A 26,931-nucleotide genomic window follows, 5' to 3' on the forward strand; every position below is an offset into this window, starting at 1 on the left:
TCTCCCTTTACAACTTAAATCTGCAACATCTTTCCGCAAGTTCCGTAAAATCACAATAGCCTATCTATCTGAAAGGCCATACCTACTATGTAAGATTATTCAGTAGAAGAGTTTTAATGAATAACTAAGAAATTACAAGACCTACATACACGTACAAATACCTAAAAAGACCTAAAGTATTTTATCTATATTTGGGTGTCATATGCAGCGGTTTAAACTTATTAGTTCCTAAAGTTGTATTATGCAATTTGCAATTTATTTAAATTTTGCAATAATATATTGTTTTGTTTTATTTCATCATGTTTTATTTTGTAATGTTGAAGATTTATGCAATTTCAATAAATTGTAGTTTATTGTTATTGGTATTTTATGACAATTTGTAGCTCTGTCCATAAAATTGTATAATTCTCAGTGACAATAAACCATATTTCTGTTCTACTCTATTATTTATATTCTATAATTTTCAATATATCGCAGCATCCCCGTATTTGTATCCCGGAAGAAAATCGGGAGACCGAAGACCTGCGTATTTGAATGAAAAATGGCGCCTTGTCGACAGTTGTAAATTTGTTTACCAATCTCAGTTACTGTGTACATAGACTTTTTTTAATTGATTCGAACAGTTTATAGGAAATAGCGAACAAAAGAACTATATTAGTGTAAATATGAAGTGTCAGGACTGTATTCAAATAAAATTAGTGTGGTTAGGAGTGATATCCTTGATATGTAAGTATTTTATGACAGTTTAATATTATATAGTGGAATGATATAAAAAAATTTATAAAACTTCGTAGCAAATTGCAATATTATTATTTTTTTATTTCGAAATATAAACCAGGTGGCACTCGGATTTTTGCAGATAAAGTTAGGTGACAACAACTTCAATAATAATAATTGACTTATGCTCCTTCTCAAATATGCCCGGAACATTAATATAAAAATTAAAATATTTAAATATTTCGAAAAACATCGATTTTTTCTACTTTCTTTGCTTATAACTTTAAAACGATTCATTTTGGAACGAATTAAAAAAAATAAAATAAAGATAATTAAATTTTGTATGATATACGACTGGTTAAAAATGTCTTTAAGTATTACCCTTTCTGCAAAATAGCAATAAATACAAAATAAAGGGCAAAATAAGCCTGTTGTTTTTCAATGTTTTTTAACCACTTTGGTGGAACCTAGAAACTTATTAATTCGCTTAGAAAATTCTTATAGCATACTTAAACCGTCTACCAAATTTCATTACAATCGACTTAATAGATTTTGCGTAATAAATTTGCAATCTAATTTTTTTTTAAAAAGCTGTATTTGTTATTTTCCAATTTATTTTTCCGTCGTTAGTAATGATACTTCCCAGGTATTCGTAAGTTGTAACTATTTCCAGTTCTGAGTTTTTACATTTTATCTTTATTTCATTATCTTCTTTGCCGTTGATTATCATTATCTTACATTTTCCCTCGTTTATTTCCATTTTTTGTTCCTCTATTTCCTCAACCCATATATTCATTAGTTTCTGCATTTTGTTCTAGGAATCTGCTATTAGTACTATGTTGTCCGCATACATTAAGGACTCCATTGTTACCGGTTGTAATCTATGGTATCCTATTATTTTCTGTAGTTGGTTGGTTCTTGCTTTAGTTTTTCTTATTAATTCGTTCATTACGATTATGAATAATAGAGGGCTGAAACTATCTCCTTGTTTAATACCTCTCTTCCAATTAAATTCTTCTGATCGTTCCCCCTGTTATTTGTAATCTTCCTTTTACCTCTTTGTAAGTAGTTCCTATAATTTTTATCAATCTGTTTGGTACATTTATTTTCCTCAAGTATTCCCCTATAATTTGTCTTTCTATCGTGTCAAATGCTGCTCTTAGGTCTATGAATGGTAATACCAGTTTTCCCCCGTGTCTAAGCTTCTTTCGATTAGGTTCCTGATGAGTGATGATTTAATATATGTTGTCATTTGTTTGTCTTCCTGGTCTAAAGGCCGCTTGTTCTTCTCCCAATTTCATTTCTACTTCTTGCCTTAGTCTCTTCTCTATTATTTTCGTATACATTTTAAAGCATACCGATGACAGACATATAGCTCTGTAGTTTTCGCAGTCTGTATGTTCTCCTTTTTTGTTTATTGGTACGATGATGTTATTCTGCCAGTCTCTAGGGATTGCTTGATTTTCCCACGCCTCTTTATATATTGTCGATAGCCAATTTATTCCCTCTTCTCCCATGTATTTTACCATTTCCGGTTTAATTTCATCATCTCCTCCTGCCTTGCCTATTTGATATTCCTTCCATTACTTCTTCTCTACTTCGTTGGTCTATGTCTGTGTTTTCTTGGCCTTCATTTATTATATTTTGTTCCTGAATTACTTCGGTATCAAAATTTTCCTCATAATATTCTTTCCATACCATAGCTATTTGTTCTGGGTTTATTTGAATATGCATTGATCTATCTATTACTGCATTTATCTCCTTTCGTTTCCCCCCCTTCATGTGTGTCCAATCTGATGTTTAAATCTCTGTTGTTGAGTTTAGAAAACAGACTTAAGGTCCAGGTCCATACCCACCGAAAACACATATGAACATAATATTCTTATTTTGAGTTGCACACTAAGGTCTCTACTGTATAATTTTCTCTACTTTAAACGGTGGTGGACAACATGTTAATCTTATCTAGATGAGGAGTTAACAGCTGTATAGTGGACGGGAACATTCTAGAACTATTTGTAACGGGTATTTGCCTATTGTAGATTAGATTTCTTGTGGGGCTTGTGGGATTTGCTAAAGCTCTAGTGAAGAACAGCAATAGAAGTTGTTGTCATTTTAGGTTCGAAATATTTTACGTGAATACTTTCCACCGGACTGATTCTGATTACCTACTCCTAGACAGAGTCGAAGTGAAGTATTTTGAACTGTATTTAGTGAAGGTAGTACCGTAGTCAAGTTTGGAACGGATAAGAGCCCTTCAGTTTAGGGATGGCGGTTTTTGACAAAACAGCGGTTTTCGGTTATACCGGTTTTTTGCTTACGGTTTAACCTGGCGGTTATAACCGGCCAAAAAAAACCGGATTTTGCAAAAACCGGTTTTTGGTTTTTTTAATCCAATAGGTTACAATGTTACATTTACAATGCACTTTAGTTTGCGTTACTCTACTAGACTAGATACTCGATATCAATATGATCAAAATTAGTACTATCGAAAGAACACCAATATCAATATAAATAAAACACAATTTTTAATAAAACCATTTTAATCTATTAATTATTATATTTATTTATTATTTTATTATTATTATATATTTATTGATTATTATTAAATATAATATAGCGTAAGATTAATATATTATACATATTGCAATAATATACAATTTAACCCAACCATTTCAACTTATAAAAAATTTCCCAGACTCTTTCAAATGGGATTTAAAAAAAATAATATCAACATAAATATTTTACTTAAAAATAAATTGGACAATGCAATTTATGTTTTATTTTTACTACCATCAAAAAAATTATCATGTATTTCTTTTAACACGTTTGTTTATTTGTATATTAGGTACATTTTAACTCATTTAATACTTCTTGTATGGGTGTATCGTTTTGAAAACATAGGGAAATCCTTGGAGATTCGTATTCGTAATCGGTAATTCAATATTCATAGTCAGAACATTATTTTGGTAATCAGAAAAAGTCATTCACCCACTTTCAATGTCAAGAGTCAAGTGTGAAAAATAGATGATGTTTGCGTCTACGATCACTTCTTATGAAAATATTATGATTACAAATACCTTTTCAACGAAGTATTATAATAAAACTTAATTGTTTCTGGCTGATGCGAGTTTGCACTTTCAGTTTGCTTTTGTACTTATAAAATAAAATTTGAATTATGGTTTTGTTTGGAATAATTACTTGAGAATAATAATTATGATTGGGATCCAAAATAATACCTAACCTAATCCTAATCACCGTAAAAACCTAAAAACCGGTTTTTACTTTAAAAAGAAAAAACCGGTTATAACCGCGACAAAAAACAACCGGTAAAACCGGTTATTGCGAAGTAAAAAAACCGGTTTTAGGTTTAAACCAGTAGGTTTTTCCCATCCCTACTTCAGTTCTCGAATGTGTCGTCTCTAGTAGAGTTATTTTTATTGAAAATACTGTTGAGAAGCTTTACATGGTCTATTACTTGGAGAAGATTTCCATTCAGAGTAATGGTTGGAGATTGCGTGTTTTGTTTTCCGGTAAAATAAATCACTTTAGATTTGGATGGAGAGAAATTAAGGCTGGATTGACTGGCCCAGTTATTTATTTTAGGTACTGTCCTGTGTTCTGCAATAAAATGTTTGTGGTAGCTGTGACCATTCAGTGAATAATATTATGTTGCCAGCACATATATTCCGTATTTTACAGGATCATTTATGAAAGAACTTAAATCGTTTATCCTAAGGAGTAATAGTTTGCTGCGTGGAACATCGTTTTTGCTTATGTGATGTGAAAATATTTTGGCGTTGGTAATTTTGTGAGAAATAGATTTGTGAGAAAATTGTTTTTAATGTTTAATTTTATATTTTGAGAATAAATCACAAGAATTGGTATCAAAATTTCGTTTTTTGTTTTCTTTTCACGTTCCAATTCGGAAATTCGTGCCAAAAAAATAAAGTTATACAAATTGATATCTATGAAATATTAGACCATAGGCGAAATACAAAAAGCATTTTGCCTATGATCCCAGATTAAGTGTTAATCTATTTTACTGGTCAGAGCGAATTTACTGAAATATAACTGATCCAAAAACAAAATTCATATTTTGCTATCAAAGTACCACTAGAAACGAAAAATGCAATTTTTGAGGCTTTTTTTTTAATATGACAATCCAATCATTCAATTCAAGGAATTCAAGCAACCAACTACCTTCCTACTTTGAATTCCGTGTGGTGGGATAAAAATATATCCAGAACTACAAAATTAAGAATAGGGAAGACATTTGTGGAATCGGTGCTCATGTATGGAAGCGAAGTCTGGACATTAACAGCAGAGTCCAGAAGAAGGATCAATGCTGTGGAAATGGACTACATATGTAGAAGTGCTGGAATCTCCCGATTGGACAGAATACGTAACGAAGAAATAAGAAGAAGGATGCAGGCACACGATACAGCGGTAAAAAGGCTCGAGAGAAGAAGCTTAAAATGGTTCGGTCACTTACTTAGAATGAACGACCAACGATGGTCAAAGAAACTCCTGAAATGGAAACCCCTAGGTAGGAAGAAAAGGGGAAGACCAAGACTATCCTGGAATGACACGATAAGGAAGGCCATGGAACACCGAGATTTGGAAGAGCAAGATGCCCAGGATAGAAATAGATGGCGGTTAGGTGTGGGGATGCGGCGTCAGCCGATATGACACCCCGTATATATATATACAATCCAATCATCGCAGCTAAAATTGGATTTTTAAAGTGTAAATAATTCAGATGCTAAATTTTCTCTCCATACACGTTATGTGTCAAATTAACAAAATTACTAATTTTAGGTAAAATTCACGTATGTGCATTGCCTTGACGGTAAAAACCTTTTTTTATTTATCCTGCGTAGTATTTTCCTTTCATATACTTCAATCTTCTTTTTAATTATTTTTTAGTGTCCACATTTCACATTCAAATAATGTGACCAGTCTTATGACAGTTGTACCTATAATGTATAAAGCCTCTCTTTGACTTTCCTTGAAATAGCTTTGGATTTGTGTTGTTTAGCTATTTCATTCGTTATTTGTGCCATGTATTTAATGATACTGCTCTGGATTCTGGATTTCCCCAGATTTGTTATTAAATCATCGTGTAGGACTTCTTTTTGCAGCTTTACAGAACCATCTTCTTCTTAAGAGTGTAGGCGCAAATATTTTACGGCTATCCCTACTTTTTCTGTCTTTACACAGCAAATTACGTGTAGTGAAATTCTCACTGGTATGGATATGTAAACATTACTTGATAATGTCATCATTAACTTTAAAGAGATGGCTTTTGAATGTTACTGGATAACTGTAACTTGTATAATTGCAAATTATTAATTCAGTTAATTAATATGATAATTTTTTCAGTAACTATGTATTCAGTGATTGTAATAATTTATATGCTGTACAACAAAAACTAATACTCAATCGAGAAAAGAGGAAAAGTGATAAAGTGATTTTTTAATAATAAGTATATTGTTACTATCGAACGCTTATAATTTTGAACATCTTTAACAACAAAATACTTGGATCACAGAATATATCCTGGTATATTCTCTGCTTGGTTCTTCCATAAATAATTTGTCACTGTCTTGTCACCATATTCTATTCGACTCAGTGCGTTGTATGACAAAGGTAGCAAATGTTCGATTTGGAAATTATCACCACGGACATGGTGTCCATTTTTTTCGAATCCTGAAAAAACTAATAAATATATTTAAGAAATTTAAAAACACAGAATGGAAGAGTAAATTATTATCGAGGGCCGAAAGTCCCTTAGAATAAATAAAAACTTTCTTTTGAATGAGATATTTGAAATTAAAAATCACACTACATTTTCTCTTAGTTTTGCACCCCTGTAACTTATTAAACTAAACATTATAGAAGTTTTCAGGGACTTTCGATCCTCGGTAAGAACGTAGTCTTTCATTCTGCGTTTAAATTTTTCAAAAATTCTTATTAGTTTTCTCAGGATTCGAAAAAAATGAATCCCATTTAAATAGCATTAGAGCCGAAACTTTGTACCGATCCCCTTAAGGTACCATCTTCTTTCGAAGGTTGGTAATTATTATAACTACTTGTATTCTGTACAGTGGCGTAACAAACTCCGCCGGGGCCCTCCCGCAGAATTGGAAATGGGGCCCCTTTAAAAAATTACTAAATGCGACTTCTGTAATGAAAACTTATATGTATTATAACCCAGTAAATGAACCGTGAAATACTAAGGTATTATACTTATATTATATCCTGTAATTTCGTTACGACCGAAGTGGCGACCACCGTCTTGTTTGTTTTATAGCGTCACCACCAAAGTGGTCAAGTCAATACTTTTCAAGATATTTGCGAGTGAAAATGCTTATTGCTCAACAAGAAAACCACGTTTTCATGCGGTTTTTTGCAAATAACTCAAAAAGTAAGTATTTGATAAAAAAAATAGTCTTAGCAAAAATGTAGCTTATAAAAAATGGAAATTACCCGGAAAAGTTTCACCGGTTCAAAGTGCTTATTTTTGAAAGAGCTCCAGTTGAAAGGGCTTAAAAGAGTCACTGATCACGAGTGTATGCAAATTTTGAACAGCCATATCTATTTTTTTCTTAAGAAAAACAAAATAAAACCATAATATTTATAAAAGCAAAACCTACATTTCTTTGCTCTTTGAGATTTTTTGTATTACTAATACTTTTTAAGCTATTTTGAAAAAGGGCATTTTTCCAAACTAAAAAAACTTTTTCTACTATAAAACCAAATTTTTTCAAGAATAATAATACATACCTATATATTTATGTAAAGTAAATGGTAAAGCGCTAACGATTAATTTTATTTTCGGTGCTATAAGTAGGGACAGTTTTATGATTTTTTCACCAAAAAAAAAGGAGCCAACTTTATTTTGAGAGTAACTCGCTTAGTTTTGATGCTAAAAAAATATTATAAATATTCTATTTGGAATTTGGACGAATAAGAACAATGATTTTTCATGAGATACAACTTTGCTTTTACTGTGTGGATAGACTTCATGAATACATCATTTTTTTTTTGTTTTTTATAAGCTATATTTTTGTTACAATTATTTTTTTGATAATATTTAATTTGATAAATCAATTTTTGAGTTACTTGCGAAAACCGTCTTAAAACATGTTGTTTTTTGTTGAAAAATAAACAATTTCACTCGAAATATTTCAAATAACTCGAAAAATATTGAACAAAAGTTGCATTAGTCAGTCAATTTATCCATTTCCGGATTTATTTTAAACGTATGTTTTTCACCTACCAAGTAGTGCACCCCCCAAGTGGAAGGCAAATAGAACCCAAATCCAAATTGTCAAGCAAATCCGTCGAGCATCGTGACGCTGATAATTACACTCCAAAACGGTCATTTACTGGGCTATTAGTGTATTCATGCACTGTTTTATGTTGATAGTATTCTGATGAGAGTAACAAATTTCTTCGTGCACTACTATCAGCGAATATATCGACAATTTTATTCATACATATCTATCTGATGGACAACTTCATTTTCAACATTATATCTACTGCTTAAAAAACGTTGCGAATGTATGCGTAAAATAATATAAAAATGACACATTTTTACATATTTTAGACAAGATGGGGCCCCTGATGTATTGGGGCCCCCTTGCAAGCTTCATGCTGTGGGGGCCTCTGTTACGCCTCTGATTCTGTATGCTCTAAAACGCTGGTTAGACGAAAACTTAAACCACTCCCTGATATTGCTCAGCTATGACATTTACCGCCTTCCAACACTACGTTTTTCTAAAATATTTCTCTACATAATGTTCTGTCAAAGTCAGAACCATGCATTTAGAAAAAACAAAACTATACATTTAGTTTTTATTTCGTTGCCTTCTAAACCTCTTTTCGTAGGCGCTTTCTTCAGTCATCTGATTAGGTGTTTTAGTTCTTTTAAATTTTATTGGAAGAAGCAGTTCTTCCGCGGAAGCTAGGCGCTAGTGTTTTAAGATACTGCATCTCTGTCCCACTTCCGTTCCGTGCTATCGCCATATTTTCCCATCTCTCTATAATAGAGATCAAAGCAAAGTTAACCGACAGAAAACAGATCTGCCCCCAGAGGATGCGAACTCTGAAGAATTCATTATCTAGTAACATAAATATGGACCAAGAAGTTGAAATAGATAACAAATCCAGTCCAGAACTGAATTCAGGAGAGGAGTTAGACAGGGATGCATTATGCTTCTATTACCTATTATTTTAATATGTAGTGAAGCCATTTTTTAAAAAGAATTAGGTACTATCTCAGAGTGAAGGAATAATAATTAACGAAAGATATATTAACAATATAAGAATTGCAGATGACATCGTGATTATGGCAAGCTCTGCTGAACAACTCAAATTACCCTTCAAAACAAATAGTTTCTGTGAAAAATCATCATCATTCTCTTTGCCTTATCCCTATGCGGGGTCGGCTTCCCTAATTGCATTTCTCCATACAGTTCTATCTTGGGTCATATCAATATTAATCCCCTTTACAAACATGTCCTGCCTAATCGTCTCCCCCCACGTCTTCTTTGGTCTTCCTCTCCTACTCCTTCCAGGAATCTGCACTTCAGAAATTCTTCGTATTGAGTGATTAGCGTCTCGACGTTGAACATGACCAAACCATCTCAACCTATGCTCTCTCATTTTGGCATAAATTGGTGCCACACCTAGACTTCCCCTAATATACTCATTTTTAATTTTATCCTTTTTTGTCACTCCACTCATCCATTTAAGCATTCTCATTTCCGCCACATGCATTCGTTGTTCCTCTTTCTTTTTCACTGCCTAACATTCAGTTCCGTACATCATAGCCGGTCTTATGGTTGTTTTATAGAATTTTCCCTTCAACTTCATTGGAATTTTCCTGTCACACAGCACACCACTCGCTTCCTTCCACTTCATCCATCCAGCCCTAATTCTACTGCATGCATCTCCATCTATTTCTCCATTACTCTGTAATACCGATCCCAGGTACTTAAAACTATTGCTTTTTACAATCAGTTCACCATCCAAAGATACCATTTTATTTGTAGTAATTCCATCTTTAAATGAGCATTCCAAATACTCTGTCTTTGTCCTACTAAGTTTTAAACCTTTTCCTCGAGAGCTTGTCTCCACTGTTCCAGTTTTTGTTCTAAGTCTCTTTCAGTATTTCCTACTAACATGACATCATCAGCATACATTAAGCACCATGGAATGTTACCCTGTAGTTTCGTTGTTATCTGGTCCAAAACTAATGAGAATAAATACGGACTAAGCACCGAGCCTTGGTGCAATCCTACTTTCACATGAAATTTATCAGTCTCTCCCAAACCTGTCCTAACACTAGTCGTTACTCCCTCATACATATCCCTCACAATCTTTACATATTCACCAGGGACTCCTTTCTTATTGAGTGCCCAGCACGGAATCTCTCTAGGAACTATATCATATGCTTTCTCAAGGTCAATGTTTCAATAGTTTCAATAGTTTCTATGAAAAATATGGATTAAAAATGAATGTAAAAAAGACCAAATACATGATAATAACTAAGACAAAAAATATACAAACCCACATACATTTGGAAAATGTGCCGATATAAAAGGTTGATAACTACAAATACCTAGGAACCTGGATTTCAGACAATAATGACCAAATGACAGAAATAAGGGCCAGGATAGAAATGGCAAAAAATGCATTTTTAAAACTGAAAACAATTCTCTGCAACAAAGGTCAAAGACCTTAGATTAGAACTGAGAGTAAGAGCTCTGAAATGCTACGTGTTTTTGGTACTCAATATGGCCTTGAAATCTGGACATTGAAGTAAGAACACATAAATAAGTTACAGTCACTTGAAATGTGGTGTTACAGGAGGACGCTTAGAATAGTATTAGTATGGACACAAAAGAAAACGAACACAGAAGTATTGCGAGATATAGCCAAAGAATACGAAATAATAAAAGAATAATAAAAAAATAACAATAAAAATAAGAAAGTTACAATATCTAGACACGTAATGAGCTAAGACTGAAAATACAAAGACAAGAGAAGGAAGTAGTATAGAAAGAAGGAGATTGTCATGATTGAAGAATGTAAGGCTACGGCTCCACGGGCGGGAAATTGACGCTAGCAGTAGCAGTAAAATGAACTTAGGCTACGGCTCCACGGGCTGGAAATTGACGCTAGCAGTAGCCGCAAAACGAACTTAAGGTTCCGCAGAACGGAATATGAATAGCCGAACTGTACCGACTACAGGACTTGTGCGTGCGTAGTCGGTTCAGTTCGGCTATTCCTATTCCGTTCCGTGGAACCTTAAGTTCGTTTTGCGGCTACTGCTAGCGTCAATTTCCAGCCCGTGGAGCCGTAGCCTTAAGGTTCCGCGGAACGGAATAGGGATAGCCGAACTGTACCGACTACAGGACTTGTGCGTAGTCGGTTCAGTTCGGCTATTCCCATTCCGTTCCGCGGAACCTTAAGTTCATTTTACTGCTACTGCTAGCGTCAATTTCCCGCCCGTGGAGCCGTAGCCTAAGGGATGAATCCAGGGTTATGATGCTGAAAGAAGGAGAAAAAGAAAAAAGAAATAGAAACATTACTAGTTAGAAAGTCACGGAGAATCATCATCATTCTCTTTGCCTTATCCCTATGCGGGGTCGGCTTCCCTAATTTCATTTCTCCACACAATTCTATCTTGGGTCATATCAATGTTAATCGCCTTTACCAACATGTCCTGCCTTATCGTCTCCCCCCAGGTCTTCTTTGGTCTTCCTCTCCTACTCCTTCCAGGAATCTGCACTTCAGCTATTCTTTGTACTGGGTGATTAACGTCTCGACGTTGAACATGACCAAACCATCTTAATCTATGCTCTCTCATTTTGACATCAATTGGTGCCACACCTAGACTTCCCCTAATATACTCATTTCTAATTTTATCCTTCTTTGTCACTCCACTCATCCATCTAAGCATTCTCATTTCCGCCACATGCATTCGTTGTTCCTATTTCTTTTTCACTGCCCAACATTTAGTTCCGTACATCATAGCCGGTCTTATGGCTGTTTTATAGAATTTTCCCTTCAGCTTCATTGGAATTTTTCTGTCACACAACACACCACTCGCTTCTTTCCACTTCATCTATCCAGCACTAATTCTACTCCATGCATCTCCATCTATTTCTCCATTACTCTGTAATACCGATCCTAGGTACTTAAAACTATTGCTTTTTACAATAATTTCACCATCCAAAGATACCATTTATTTGTAGTAACTTCATCTTTCAATGAATATTCCAAATACTCTGTTTTTGTCCTACTAATTTTTAAATCCTTTTCCTCCAGAGCTTGTATCCACTGTTCCAGTTTTTATTCTAAGTCTCTTTCACTTTTTCGTATTAACACTACATCATCAGCATACATTAGGCACCATGGAATGCTACCCTGTAGTTTCGCTGTTATCTGGTCCAAAACTAATGAGAATACATAAGAACTAAGCACCGAGCCTTGGTGCAATCCTACTTTCACCTGAAATTTATCAGTCTCTCCCACACCTGTCCTAACACTAGTCGTTACTCCCTCATACATATCTCTCACAATCTTTACATATTCGCCAGGGACTCCTTTCTTATTGAGTGCCCACCACAGAATCTCTCGAGGAACTCTATCATATACTTTCTCAAGATCAATGAATACCATATAAGCGTTGGTCTCTTTATTCCTGTATTTTTCCATTGGATGCCTTACAATGAAAATTGCATCTGTTGTTGATCTGCCCTGCATAAAGCCGAATTGATTATCGGAAATTTCGGTTTCTTCACGTATCCGTCTATCAATTACTCTCTCCCATATTTTCATGGTGTGGCTAAGTAGTTTTATAGCGCTGTAGTTTGTACATTGTTGTATGTCTTCCTTGTTTTTGTAGACAGGTACTAATATACTACTTCTCCATTCGTCTGGCATTTGTCCAACTTCCATAATTCTATTAAATAAACCTGCTAGCCAACTTATTCCTGTCTCACCCAATGCTCTCCATGCTTCCCCAGGAATATCATCTGGTACGACTGCTTTTCCTTTCTTTATTTTTTCAAGCGTTTGAGCCTCTTCCTCGTTTGTTATTCTGGTAACCATTGCTGTTACCGTCTCCGTTAACTCCACAGGCTGTCTGTCAAATTGTTCATTTAATAAGCTCTCAAAATACTTTCTCCATCTCTTTTTAACCTCCTTTTCGTGAATTAGTATTTTATTATTTTCATCTCGGATACGTTTAATCTGATTAAAATCTCTTGCTTTCTTTGCTCTCTGTTTGGCTATTTTATATATCTTTGCTTTGCCTTCTCTGGTATCAAGTTGATCATACAGGTTTGAATACGAATATGAATTGAGCATATAATTTTGAAGATCTATGTCCGATCTGGTTTCTTACCACTTTTTATATAATTTTCCCTTCTCTTTTAATTTTCCTTGTACTTCATTTGACCACCACCAAGTCTCTTTATCCTCAAACTTCTTTCCTGGCGTTATCCGAAGTATTTCAATAGCCGTCTCTCTAATCATGTTGGCCATTTTTCTCCAAATTATGTTAGGGCTTCCTTTCATGTTGCAGCATATGTTTTCTACTATTCTTTCCCTGAATAGACCTTCTTTCTCATCTTTTAGCATACACCACTTGAATTTTGTGGTACTCTCCGATATTTTTGTTTAGTTTTGCTTTTTTTCGATGTCCAGAACAAGCAGATTATGTTGTTGGCTTACTGTCTCACTAACTATTACCTTGCAGTCCTTGCATTCACGTATGTCTTCTTTCCTTATCATAAAGTAGTCTATTTGGGATTGATGTTGTCCACTTTTGTAGGTAATAAGTTGAGTTTCTCTATTTCTAAATTTTCTCAATTTTCTCTATTTTTAAAGAATGTGTTAACAATCGCCATATCCAATGCTGTTGCTAATTCAAGCATGTCATCGCCAGCTTCATTTCTAGTTCCAAAGCCTAATCCCCCATGTATTGTTTCATATCTTGTCTTGGCTTGGCCCACATATGCATTAGAAAGTCACGGAAAATAAAGCTGGCAAAAATAACCATATTTCATGGGTATCCACAGTATCCACCTCTGTATATGGTACATACATAGTCATCATAATCAATAATAAATTTCGGTTCAAAATTTCTGGTAAACTGTGTCTCCTGTATCTAAATAAATACTGATTTCCCATTATGTTAGCTGAAATATGTTCCATATGGCCCTCGTATACCTCCCAAGCATCCTGTAAATTCAATTCCCATGACATTATTGCTACGCCACCTTTTAGTCTTTGTCACGTCACATGTCTTTATGTCTATGAAAGTCTCAGTAAACTACAAGAACAGCGGGAGATAAAAAACGGGAATAATGAGGAGCGCTGACCAAATCGGGACATTTTATTGTTGACTACACACTAATTTTTCTATTTTCATCACTCGCCCCATCTCTGTCCCACTCCCGTTCCGTGTTATCGCCATCTTTTCCCATCTCTCTATAGAGATCAAAGTTAACCGACAGAGAAGAGATACCGCCCCCTCGTTGCCATGGCAACGTAGAGTATTGATTCGGAGTCGGCGTTGCCGTGATGATGGAATTGTTGAATTCAACAAGTTTTTTTTTTGAAAAACTTTCTGCATGTCTCTTTATGTTAAATCTAATATAAACTTTTTCACAACTAACATTAATGTATCGTACTATTAAATAATATAAGTAATTACATTAGTGGAAACAACATTACAGTAAACTATAATGAGTCTGGGGGCCATGGGTCATTTTTGACCCGCTGTTAAAGTTGTTATAAATAATTTAAATTTTAAATGATTTTAATTCATAAACTAATGTAAATAATTTCTACAAAATTTAATTTGTTCCTTTTGTATTAATGTTCTTAACCCTAATTCTTAAATGCAATAACCGAAGTGGCATTGCAAAGTCAGCTTTCTTGTGGTGTATATATAAGAACACTTCCCGTGAAAAAGAATAATTATTATATTTAATGTATATTAACGTAAATACTATGGCGACATAACGTTGAGATAGGTCGCGATACTATTGTTGATGTTTATACTCACAGTTCGAGTACCAGTGAATAAAGTATAATGTACACCGAGAGAACAATTTCTTTTCTCCTAAAACACTGATTTCTTTGAGCCATCTTTCTTAAAAGATGGCTCAGTTTGGCCTAGGCCAAACTAGTTTATCCTGAAATCGGGTTTGGCCGGTAACAAGTACACCGATTTGAGCATGCACCAAAAAAAATCTTTTTTCACCTACCATATCTCTTTTTGTATTATAACTAGAAGATTTTTGAAAAAATGAATCTCTTTGATTTTTCATGAGCTACAAAAGTGTTTTACAGTTTTGGTATCCCCGAGCCTTTACCCGTGCGTCATCATTTAAAGCATACGAAATAAGTCGGAAATTTACTAAACGCAACAGGAAGTGACAGAAAGTGGGTATTATTCCGATCACGGGTTATATGTAGTATAAAATTTGACGTTATCAAATAAATAGAATGTCAATTTTAAGTTTTGCTTTAAAATTTTGGTGCATAATTACAGCTACATTTGAAGTAGCTTAATAAATTCTTTTATTATCAATAATAAAAATGTATACCATTTTTATTCAGTTGCAATGCGAAGGCAAAACAATCTTATTTTTCACTTAGAATACGAAGCGCAGTCCAGCACTCTGAATCGACGATTTTCGACTCTTATTGGAGTCTCATCGGAGAGACGTAGGCCTGCTGCTCCATACTCTAAGTGACCAACATCGAGAGTTTATCCCCCACACCGCAACTGACGTGAAAGGATTAGCTGACTAGCGTCATAGGGCAATTGAAAGGCAAAGTTTTTCAATCCTAATAGCGATATTAATAATATTGAAAAATATTAAAAATGTTACTAGAAGATTTTTAAATTAAAAACTTATTGGTCCATTTCTCTGGTGACACCTCCAAGGCTTCTACAATATGCAAGCCAGATGGATGCTGCAGTGAAGACAAAAGGGAAGGAATTCTACACTATGCAATTCACAACCCCCGTCTGCAGCTTGGTAAAGTTCCAACGGAAAATGGACCTAGTTACTCTATAGGAGTAATACTAATATAAAAATAAAGATGTATAGGGGAAGGCGGGGCAGAATGGGGTAGCGGGGCGGAATGAAGATTGGTATTTTTAAGTATCAATGACGTGCTGCAGACTAGCAGCGATAAGTAAAAATTCATCAGTGTAGTGTGACTGAAGACCGGTAGGCATGTTTGTCTAGTTCTCTTGACGTTAACAACGTGAATCTATCGTTGCGTGGTTTTTCGCTTATAATTTGTAACTGTTTGTGATTTTATGACCAAGGTAAGTTGCACACGCTTATTTTTTTACAACTTTAGTTTTTAATACTTGTGGGGTATTTATTTAGCTTTCGTTTAGTCTAGGCAAACGTTTTCTTACCAATCGTTTTCGAGTGACAATAGCTTGATGAAGTAAATCATGTGTTTGGGGCGGAATGGGAAAGTCCAGTTGGGGCGGAATGGGGAAGTACCCGTGCCGCCCCACACTATTTTTATTAAACAAGAACTCTATATTTAACTATTTTTCTTCTATTTCAGATGGTTTTAGTATACAAAAGGAGGACGAATAGACAGCTATGGTCTACTAAAAGTATGAATAATGCTGCCGAAGCGGTTATTTCTGGTAGAGTAGGTTATTTGAAGGCTTCAAAGCAATTTAATGTTCTCCAAAGTACCTGGAGATATCCTGCAGAGAAAAGGAAAGATCCGCATTACCATATTGACAAAACAGCAGGAAAATTTTAAGCTGTTTTTACCGAAAGGCAAGAATATGAGCTCATGAGCTATTTGAAAATTATGGAATATCGATTATTTGGTCTAACGATGATAGATTTGCGTACCTTAGCTTATCAGTTAGCTGTAAGAAATAGCCTAGCCCACATATTTACGAGTGAAGTCGCCGGCCAAGATTAGGTCAATGGATTTTTAAAGAGAAATCCTACTTTATCACTTCGGGAACCTGAGTCAACATCTGGCGCCAGAGTTATGGCCTTTAATATAGTACCAGTGATGAACTTAGCTTAACATAACTTACATAAAATGACTTTTCAACGGTATTTAATAACTGGACTTAACAATTACAATTATTAAGTTATTTTTTTTTATTAATTTCACTAATCTTGTAATGACTACCCCGTTGTGCCCCGGTGCACGGGGCAGAACGGGGCAATTGACATTGTTTAATATTTTAGTAACAAACTTACTGTTCTTGTTCTTATAAAAAATAATATTGTAATATAATGTCAACAACATTACAATGAGTTTATATAATGATATGCAGCTTAAATAATTAATCCTAACTTATTTTTAAAAATCAATTTCAACTTAGTACCCCATTCCGCGGTACCCCATTCCGCGAAGAAACTGTTCGCGCTATTCCGAATCGTGAACTCGTCATAATTTTAGGAGATTTTAACGCCAAAGTGGGGTCATCTAATGAAAATATTGAAGGAGTGCTGGGCAAAAATGGACTAGGACAGAGAAATGAGAATGGTGACCGTCTAGTGGAGTTCTGTGTAGAACAACATCTTACAATTACAAACACATTATATCAACATCATCCACGGAGATTATACACATGGCGCAGCCCAGATGGACGAACAAGGAATCAAATAGACTACATCCTAATAAGATCAAGATGGAAATCGTCGTCCATCAACTGTAAAACATATCCTGGCGCAGACTGTGGAAGCGATCATCAACTCTTGGTATTGAACGTTCGACTTCGTTTTAAAGTCCCCAAAAGAAGACCCCAGAGAAAAGTCATGTTTTTAAGTCCATCAAAAATCAATGACTTCCGACAAAACCTAGAAGATGCTCTTTCTTTAGACCAAGTAGATAATGACCCTGAGAGCACTTGGATCTATCTCAAAGATAAGGTAATCGAGGCTGCAAAAGACTGTGAGGCAGCGGTTTCCACTGGCCGTAAGCCATGGATATCCGATAATACGTGGACTGTGATTCAACGCAGAAAAGCACATAAAACTAGATACGGAACAAACGATGAATACAGAGCGTTATCGAGAGAAATCAGAAAACAGTGCCGCAAAGATAAAGCTGATTACATCTCTCAAATATGCAGAGAGATAGAGGAACATGGCTGTCGAAATGAACCGAGTGACTTATTCCAGAAGATCAAACTCCTTACCAGAGAGTTTAAACCTCAAACGTGGTCTGTAATAGATAAGGAAGGCAATTTAAAGACCGATACTGATGAAATATTGGAAACATGGCGAAACTACTGTGGCGAGCTATATAAAAATAACGAGGTATCAGCAGAAAATCAGTGGCCTTCTGACTACCCTAGAGAACCTACTGTCTTACTCGCTGAAGTCAAAGATGCAATTAAATCACTAAAGGGAAATAAATCCCCAGGCATTGATTCAATACCATATGAAATACTACAGTTACTAGGTGAAAAAGGATTACATATCATCCATTCTATCTGTGTCGCTGTTTGGAATTCAGGAAAATGGCCATCTGATTGGTGTACCTCAATTTATATCCCACTACACAAAAAAGGAACTACTACCAGATGTGAAAACTACCGCACACTGTCACTAATAACACATGCTAGTAAAATATTGTTGCATATCATCAAAAACAGATTAAAAACCTATCTACATTACCAAATACCTCAGGAACAAGCGGGGTTTGTAAAGGGTAAAGGTACAAGGGAACAAATCCTGAACCTGAGACAACTCATTGAAAAGTCTAAAGAATTTCAAGTACCTATGATTATATGCTTCGTTGACTACCAAAAGGCATTTGATTGTGTAAGCTGGATAAATCTGTGGTCAATTTTAATAGAAATGGGAGCACCAATGCACCTGGTGATACTTATTAAAAATCTATACCAGTCTAATATAGCGACAGTACGACTAGATCAGAAGTTCTCAAACCAATTCAAGACCGAGAGAGGTGTTAGACAAGGATGCGTGTTGTCACCTGACTTATTTAACATTTATGGTGAACATGTCATGAGGATGGTTTTAGAAGGATGGGCCGGTGGAGTAACAGTAGCTGGTAAGAAAATCTCCAATTTAAGATTTGCTGATGACACTACACTTATAGCAGCAAATGAGCAAGAAATGTTTGATCTTTTGCGAAGAGTTGAGTACGAAAGCAATAGAGTTGGTCTGAAAATCAATAAAGCTAAGACAAAAATAATGGTGGTCGACAGATTTGAGACTATTCAACTGACTAACATATTACAGGAATACCAGATAGTAAACACCTTTGTCTATCTCGGGTCTAGTATAACTAACGATGGTAACTGTGAAGCAGAAGTTCGGAGACGTATTGGTATGGCAAAAAATGCGATGAGTCGCCTAACTAAAGTTTGGAAAGACAGATCTATCTCTCAAAATATCAAGATGAGACTGGTGAATGCCCTTGTATTCTCAATATTTCTATACGGAGCAGAGACTTGGACTCTTCGCACATGCGAGCGCCAAAAAATTGATGCCTTTGAGATGTGGTGCTGGAGAAGAATGCTGCGCATACCTTGGACAGCTCATAGGACAAACGTTTCCATTCTAAACCAACTCAATATTAAAAAAAGGCTGTCCACAATATGTCTGCAACGAATTCTGCAATTCTTTGGTCACGTAGTTCGCAGAGGTGACGACAGTTTGGAGAGATTAATTGTTTCTGGAAACGTTCCGGGGAGAAGATCAAGAGGACGATCACCAACTAGATGGTCTGACCAAATAAAGCATTCAGCTGGAAACTCATTCTGCGCAGCTCTTAGAGCAGCTGAAGATAGAGACCAATGGAGAAACATTGTTAGGAATATTGGAAGAAATCACGATCCTCAGTAATGGGGAAACGACAGGAGAGAGAGACCCCATTCCGCCCCGCCTTCCCCTACCATTTTTATTCAGTTGCAATGCGACGGCAAAACAATCTTATTTTTCACTTAGAATACGGAGCGCAGTCCAGCACTCTGAATCGACGATTTTCGACTCTTATTGGAGTCTCATCGGAGAGACGTAGGCCTGCTGCTCCATACTCTAAGTGACCAACATCGAGAGTTTATCCCCCACATGGTCACTTAGAGTATGGAGCAGCAGACCTACGTCTCTCCGATGAGACTCCAATAAGAGTCGAAAATCGTCGATTCAGAGTGCTGGACTGCGCTCCGTATTCTAAGTGAAAAATAAGATTGTTTTGCCTTCGCATTGCAACTGAATAAAAATGGTATACATTTTTATTTTTATATTAGTATTACTCCTATAGAGTAACTAGTTGTGAATTGCATAGTGTAGAATTCCTTTCCTTTTGTCTTCACTGCAGCATCCATCTGGCTTGCATATTGTAGAAGCCTTGGAGGTGTCACCAGGGAAATGGACCAATAAATTTTCAATTTAAAAATCTTTTAGTAACATTTTTAATATTTTTCAATATTATTAATGTCGCAATTAGGATTGAAAAACTTTGCTTTCAATTGCCAGATGGCGCTAGTCACCTAATCTATTCACGTCAGTTGCGGTGTGGGGGATAAACTCTCGATGTTGGTCACTTAGAGTATGGAGCAGCAGGCCTACGTCTCTCCGATGAGACTTCAATAAGAGTCGAAAATCGTCGATTCAGAGTGCTGGACTGCGCTCCGTATTCTAAGTGAAAAATAAGATTGTTTTGCCTTCGCATTGCAACTGAATAAAAATGGTATACATTTTTATTTTTATATTAGTATTACTCCTATAGAGTAACTAGGTCCATTTTCCGTTGGAACTTTACCAAGCTGCAGACGGGGGTTGTGAATTGCATAGTGTAGAATTCCTTCCCTTTTGTCTTCACTGCAGCATCCATCTGGCTTGCATATTGTAGAAGCCTTGGAGGTGTCACCAGGGAAATGGACCAATAAGTTTTCAATTTTAAAATCTTTTAGTAACATTTTTAATATTTTTCAATATTGGGATTGAAAACTTTGCCTTTCTTTTATTATCGTTGATTAATAAATAAATAAACAATTTATAAAAAAATTCGATTTTTTTACGGACACATTTTCTTTTTTTATTATTTTGTTCACTTTGGCGGAACATTAAACACAAGCATTCCTTAACTGTGTCAACAATGAGGTTATTTGTACGTTGTCAAAATTTATCGTAAAATAACATAAACTTATCATAAAATGTCTAACCCCAATATAAAATTAGTTGTGAAAATAACTGTTTGTATACTATAAAACAATCCAAAATGCAAAAATTCGACAAAATAACAGCAAAAAATTCGACAAACTCACACCCACAAAAGTAAACAAACCAAAACGTCAGAAATTTTACTTAAAATATGTGAAAACATCCCCAATCGTCTTTCTTTGTACATATCTCTTTTCAACGCACTGAGTGTAGATCATTCATAAAATTAACATGTATTTTTACTTAATAACAGGCGACAGCTGGTTTGTCATTAGTTTCATGCGTGGAAGAAAATGATGCTAGATAAAAAGTATCTGTTTTATCTAGCCAGGTATTAATGACGCACGGGTAAAGACTCGCCGAGTCAACTGTATAATAGTTTTTTTCGTTAGAAATATTTAAGGTATTTGCAAAAAATCGTCCAAAAAGGTGTCATTTGTCCGAATTGTCCGAAAAATCGTCAAAATGAAAATGGCAAATGTTCAACAACGAATAACTAAAAATAAATCTGAGTTTAAAAAAAATTATAGAACAGTTTTTGCTTAGAATTAGATTCTCTAGACACTTCCTTAGTTATTTTGACCAAAAAATTTTCCACCCCCGAGACGGGACGGAAACCATCCCAAGATAAAAGCGACATAGGATATAGAGTAGCCTTTGTTTCTTGAGCTATTCTCTAGTTACAGTGAAAATATCAAGTAAATTGATGCAGTAGGATGGAATTTGGAACCAAATACCTTCACTGACTGCACTATTAACTCATTATTGGTGTAGCCATCGCAATAATTTATAGGATTTGATCCCATTTTCAGGACTATTAAATCGCTCAGCTCTCCCTTTATTTTCTCCTATGAGCAGAGAACTTTGGTTATAAATCAGGTGAACACGACCAACTGGGTATTAATTCTGTTTTTTGTATGTTCGAAATAAACGCTTGATTAATGTGGCACGTGACAGCTTGTATTTTTATGATGAGAGATTGATAAATGTTGTGGAGGCCTTTTTAATACGAGCGAAAATGCGGCGGGAAAAAATAATTTTGTATTCAGTAATAACGAAAGATGTAGGATGTTGGAATTATATCATACAAAGTAGGTTAAGTGAAAGTTACAGTGAATTATTTATCTTAAAAGAACGAATTGAGAATTTAATTCTTCTTCTCTTAGAGTTCCGTGCATTTCTGCGTAGGCGCCCACCGTATATTGTCATGTCAGGTAAGATATTACCCAGGCAACCAAGTGACGTCAATAACGTCGAGGAAACGTCAGCTTTTGGTTCAATATATACACGAGTTTGAACATTACGTCGTATAAATGTCTTTTGTAGGTGATTTTAAATACGTAAGATTAATGACGTTAAAATACGTTTAAAAACAAGTTTTAATTTCAGACAGCCCAAGTGTGACGTCACAAAAATGGGAGGAGCTTATCGAGTTAATGCTTATAATGTTAATGTTGTATATTGGCATTGACTCCAAACAAATTCGTTTACAAGCTTAAATTGTCATAAGAAATTTTTAATTTATTGTTTACGTGCTTTGTGTGGTATTAAAATAAGACTTTTCATTTAGATATTTAGTTGAAGAAACGTGTTAATTACGAGATTTTTATTTGTTTTTCTCAAGTGAGTTAGCTTAATGCAATAGTTCTTCTTGAAAACTGTTTGAGGTAATGTGTTTTGTTTTGGTGAATATTTTCTGTTAATGAACTAATTATGTGTTATCGAGTTTAATTAAATTAATTTGTTAATAAATTATTTGTTAGTTTATATGTTGTTTCAAGTGGATAAAATGAATATACTATATAACTATATAAAAAGTGAAAATTCTATAATGTTGCATCGAGGGTATTGTAATTCTATGCATTTAATTTTATTTTTAGCCTATAAGCTAAATTTAAAACAGTTAAATGAAAAATTTCAATACCAACAATGCCCATACGAATAATTATTATTGTGTATTTTTAAAATCATAAAATGAAATATAATCTAAAAAGAAACGAAATAAAAACTACGTTTTTTATATCACGTATTTAAAACGTGATAAAAATGACGTCAGTTATGGTAGGAAATATTCACGTGACTTTCGACGTCGAAAAAACGTGACAAACTGACGTGGTTTGGTGATAATTATGACGTATTTTCAACGTTTCGTAAACGTTATTTGGTTGCCTGGGTAGAGAGTCAGAAATCATAGGCGTAACCAGGGGGGGTTTGGGGGTTATAACCCCCATTGGGATGAACTTTAAGCTCTATACGCTTAACACTATACCCCTAGAGACGCTTCAGTAGTTATAACCCCCCTCCCCCTTAGGATCATCCTGGTTACGCCGTTGGTCAGGATTAAATTATTCCTATGTTTAGCAGCATTTCAAATCAATTCATAACTGTGGATTCCTCTACATTGGCCAATATTACACAGCCATAACATCATTTTACGCCATAGAACTTTCTAACCCTCTACCTTTTCTTCGAGTACCAGTTGCTAAAACGTGTATTCGTACTTTGCGTGATATAATATTATGTTTTGTATGTATACGGTCTTCTTACTTTTTACGTAATCAAAAGATTCCCTATCCTGGAAGCCATCTCTTCTTAATATTTCCTCATTTCTGACTCCATTCCTTTTTCATTTCACATTTCAAAAACTTCAAGTTCGTTAATAAATCTGACCTTTAAGTCCATGCTTTCATTTTATGGCGTATCTCAGTTTTATAAATCTTTAGATAGTTGATGTTAACTATAATATATTTCATAATATTTGAGAGTTTTTGTTGAAAATTTTTTTAAAATGACCAAAGAGGCTTTTTGTAAAGGGCAGTCTGATAACTTATCCATTATAAATATTATATATTTATTATTATGATTATTTTGTTTTAATTTTATAGTAATAACATTTGGAAATTGTTTGAAAATTTCCAAATGGAGACCAACCTGTATCAGGCAAACCACGAGGAAGACCCAAAACTAGATGGGATAACCAGATAGTCGAGGACCTTAAGAAGATTGGAGTCAGAGAATGGGCAACCATAAGCAAAAACAGGAACAAACGGAGAAAAATTGTAGAAGATGCCAAGTCACACAACCAATTGTAAAACTAAAATGTTAATGCGGATTGATTCACCGCGACAAACGAATCAGAAGAGCCCAAAGAGGGCGGCAATCACTCCGCTAGGTGTGTGGATGCCATGATGGTGATGATAGTAAAAACAGTTCCAGAAAAATATTGTATGGGTAAATACAGTTCTACCAAAATACACCAAAAGTTATATTTTCCTTTTGTTTAAAATACACTTGATTTAAAAAAAATATTAATCAGTCAACAGACATTAAATACTTACATTAAAATTATTTTTGCATATATGAAAACCTTGAGAATAAACTAAATGTTGTTAAGGTCCTTTAAACACGCACGTAACCACATTCGACTAGTAATCCAATAAATATATTATTGGGGGTTTTAATGGTTGTATTTTAACATAATGGTACTAAGCAACACATATACATGGTATTTACTTCTATTTTCCATAGTAAACACACACACACACACACACAATTCAATACTATCTCTTCAAAACCTGTATTAAACTTTAAAGTAAACAAAATGGTATTATTTTATATGAGACATGAGAATAATGTCATTACAAAATATTACAGAATATGATATGACACCACAAGGACTCGCGCGCTTTTTCGATCGTTTGAAATTATTTAAATATGTACACAAAAAATTTAAAAAAAGTCATTATGAGGTTTTGACGCGTGAGATTTTGGAAATCTTATTTTTAAAGGAAACTGAACATTATTAGAGAAGGCGAAAACGGCGAGTTCTTTGGAGAAAATATTCCCATGAGATTTTTTTGCATAATCACATTCGTGAAACATTCCAGAATAAGATTCAAGAAGTCGCCCACGCGACAAGTGGTCCAAATTTTTTTTAAGAATTTTTTTTAATCAATTTGCAAAAATCAATATTTTTGTCCGGAATAATTTTTTTTTGGTTTTTTGGACCATTCTGGATAAAAAAGGTTTCCTATAATTTTTCTCTAAAGTTAATTGTTTTCGAGGTAAAAGCATTTTAAAATTGAAAAAAACGAAAAATGGCGATTTTTAAGGCTTAACCCTTAAACGCCCAACCTTTTATAGGTTCCATGTACGCCCAAGGGTGGGTAAAAAATGTCCAACTCGAAAATAGCTACTATATTTATTGAGATTTGTTGGAAATGGATTAAACTTAAGAATCTCATGCTTAATAAACACAGCATCTTTTAAAATATTAATATAAACAATTTGCAAACCTTACAACAAAATTACAATGTACATCCAAATTAACATACCAGTAAAAGCCATTAATTCAGATTTGTCGATTTTCTCCACATTCTTCCTTTCAGCCTCCTCATTGGCGGATAATTATGTCGATAATGTAATTATACGTCGATCATTATATGGATTATGTTCCTACCAACGAGAAATTACAGAGAAACCTTTAGTAACAAGTTTTACTAAGGGTGTACTTTTCATGCCCATCCATATTTAACTCAAGATATTACTTTTATTTTCAAAAATATCGGTGAAACCAAATTAACATTCGATAAAGGGCTGTATTTTTAACAATAAATAATTTTTGAAAAATTTTTAAACACGTAATAAATATGTTACAAGGGAATACGCATTAGGTGGACATTTTTTACCCACCCTTGGGCGTTTAAGGGTTAATAACTCGGTTAAAATATATTACTATGAAAGTTACAAAGTAACTAAATCAAAGTTTAGAGCCCCCCCCCCCCTTCAAGATTCTGAAGAAATTTTTGTCATTATTTCATTACTAAGCTGTTATTTTTAAGTAAAAATAATGAGCGCCATGCACGTATTAGGCGGCCGTCCATGATGAGTGCGAACGAGATGATATTCAGGCAGTCCAATGGCGCATCTCACTCGCACTCACATTTACAGCCGCGTCAATACGATCGTACCACTCATTATTAATAATTAAAAAAAACAGCTTAGTAATAAATTAATGACACACATTTCTTCAGGATCATGAAGAAGGGGCTTTAAATTTGATTTAGTCACTTTCTGACTTTCATAATAATCATTTTTAACTGAGTTATTAAGTCTTAAAAATGGCCATTTTTGCGTTTTTCAAATTTTAAATTGCTTATGACTCGAACACGATCAACTTTAGAGAAAAATTATAAGAGACCTTTACTGTCCGGAATGGTCCGAAAAAATTTCTTCGGGCCGAAAATATTGATTTTTGCAATTTGATTAAAACAAATTAAAAAAAAAATTGGACCACTTTTCGCGTGGGCGACTTCATGAACCTTATTCTGGGTTGTCTCACGAATGTGATTATGCAAAAAAAACCATGGGAATATTTTTTCCAACGAACCCGCCGTTTTCGCCTTATATAATATATGTAATAAAAAGAAAAATGTACAAAGTAAGTTATCAATGTTACAACACTTGTTTATATAAAGAAATTAGTACTTTAAATTATTTTGATTTAACAAATAAATATTGGGCTCACAAAAACTCGCCACCGTTATGTGACGCATTTCGAAACACTGCGGATAATAATACTGAACTTGCAGTTGCAAATAAAGTGGTAGATTTCGAAGATTTCTTTGAGTTACTAAATCAAGTAGATATTATACAACCCAGTTATCATGAGCACTTTTTATTAAACAGTATTGTTTTAAACAACTACCTTACAAATTGGTCAAAATCTGTTTGTATTTATACAGATGCATCCAAAAGTTCAAATGGTACTGGTTGTGCCTTTTATATTCCAGATAAATTTATAGAAAAAATGTTTAAACTGCCCTCAAATTTCTCCATTTTTACTGCCGAGGCTGCGGCGGTATATGAGGCTTTAATTTATTTCAAGTTGGCATCCTATAATTCCGCAGTAATTTTATCTGATTCATTATCTGTGCTTACTGCTATTCAAACACCTCACCTACCTTGTAGTACTTCTAATCCATACATT

General features: G+C 34.5%; 1 protein-coding gene across 1 annotated transcript in view; it reads left to right on the plus strand.

Moving 5' to 3' along the window:
• The first annotated feature begins 521 nt into the window (after positions 1 to 521).
• Positions 522 to 26,931, plus strand: part of LOC126887292 (uncharacterized) — a 53,087-nt gene continuing 26,677 nt past the window's right edge. Inside the window, exon 1 of the mRNA XM_050654701.1 lies at positions 522 to 726. Coding sequence (XP_050510658.1) covers positions 666 to 726 — 61 coding nt within the window. The 5' untranslated portion in view covers positions 522 to 665. The remainder of the gene's footprint in view (positions 727 to 26,931) is intronic.

Source organism: Diabrotica virgifera, chromosome 6 (assembly GCF_917563875.1).
Source record: "Diabrotica virgifera virgifera chromosome 6, PGI_DIABVI_V3a".
Lineage (NCBI taxonomy): Eukaryota > Metazoa > Arthropoda > Insecta > Coleoptera > Chrysomelidae > Diabrotica > Diabrotica virgifera.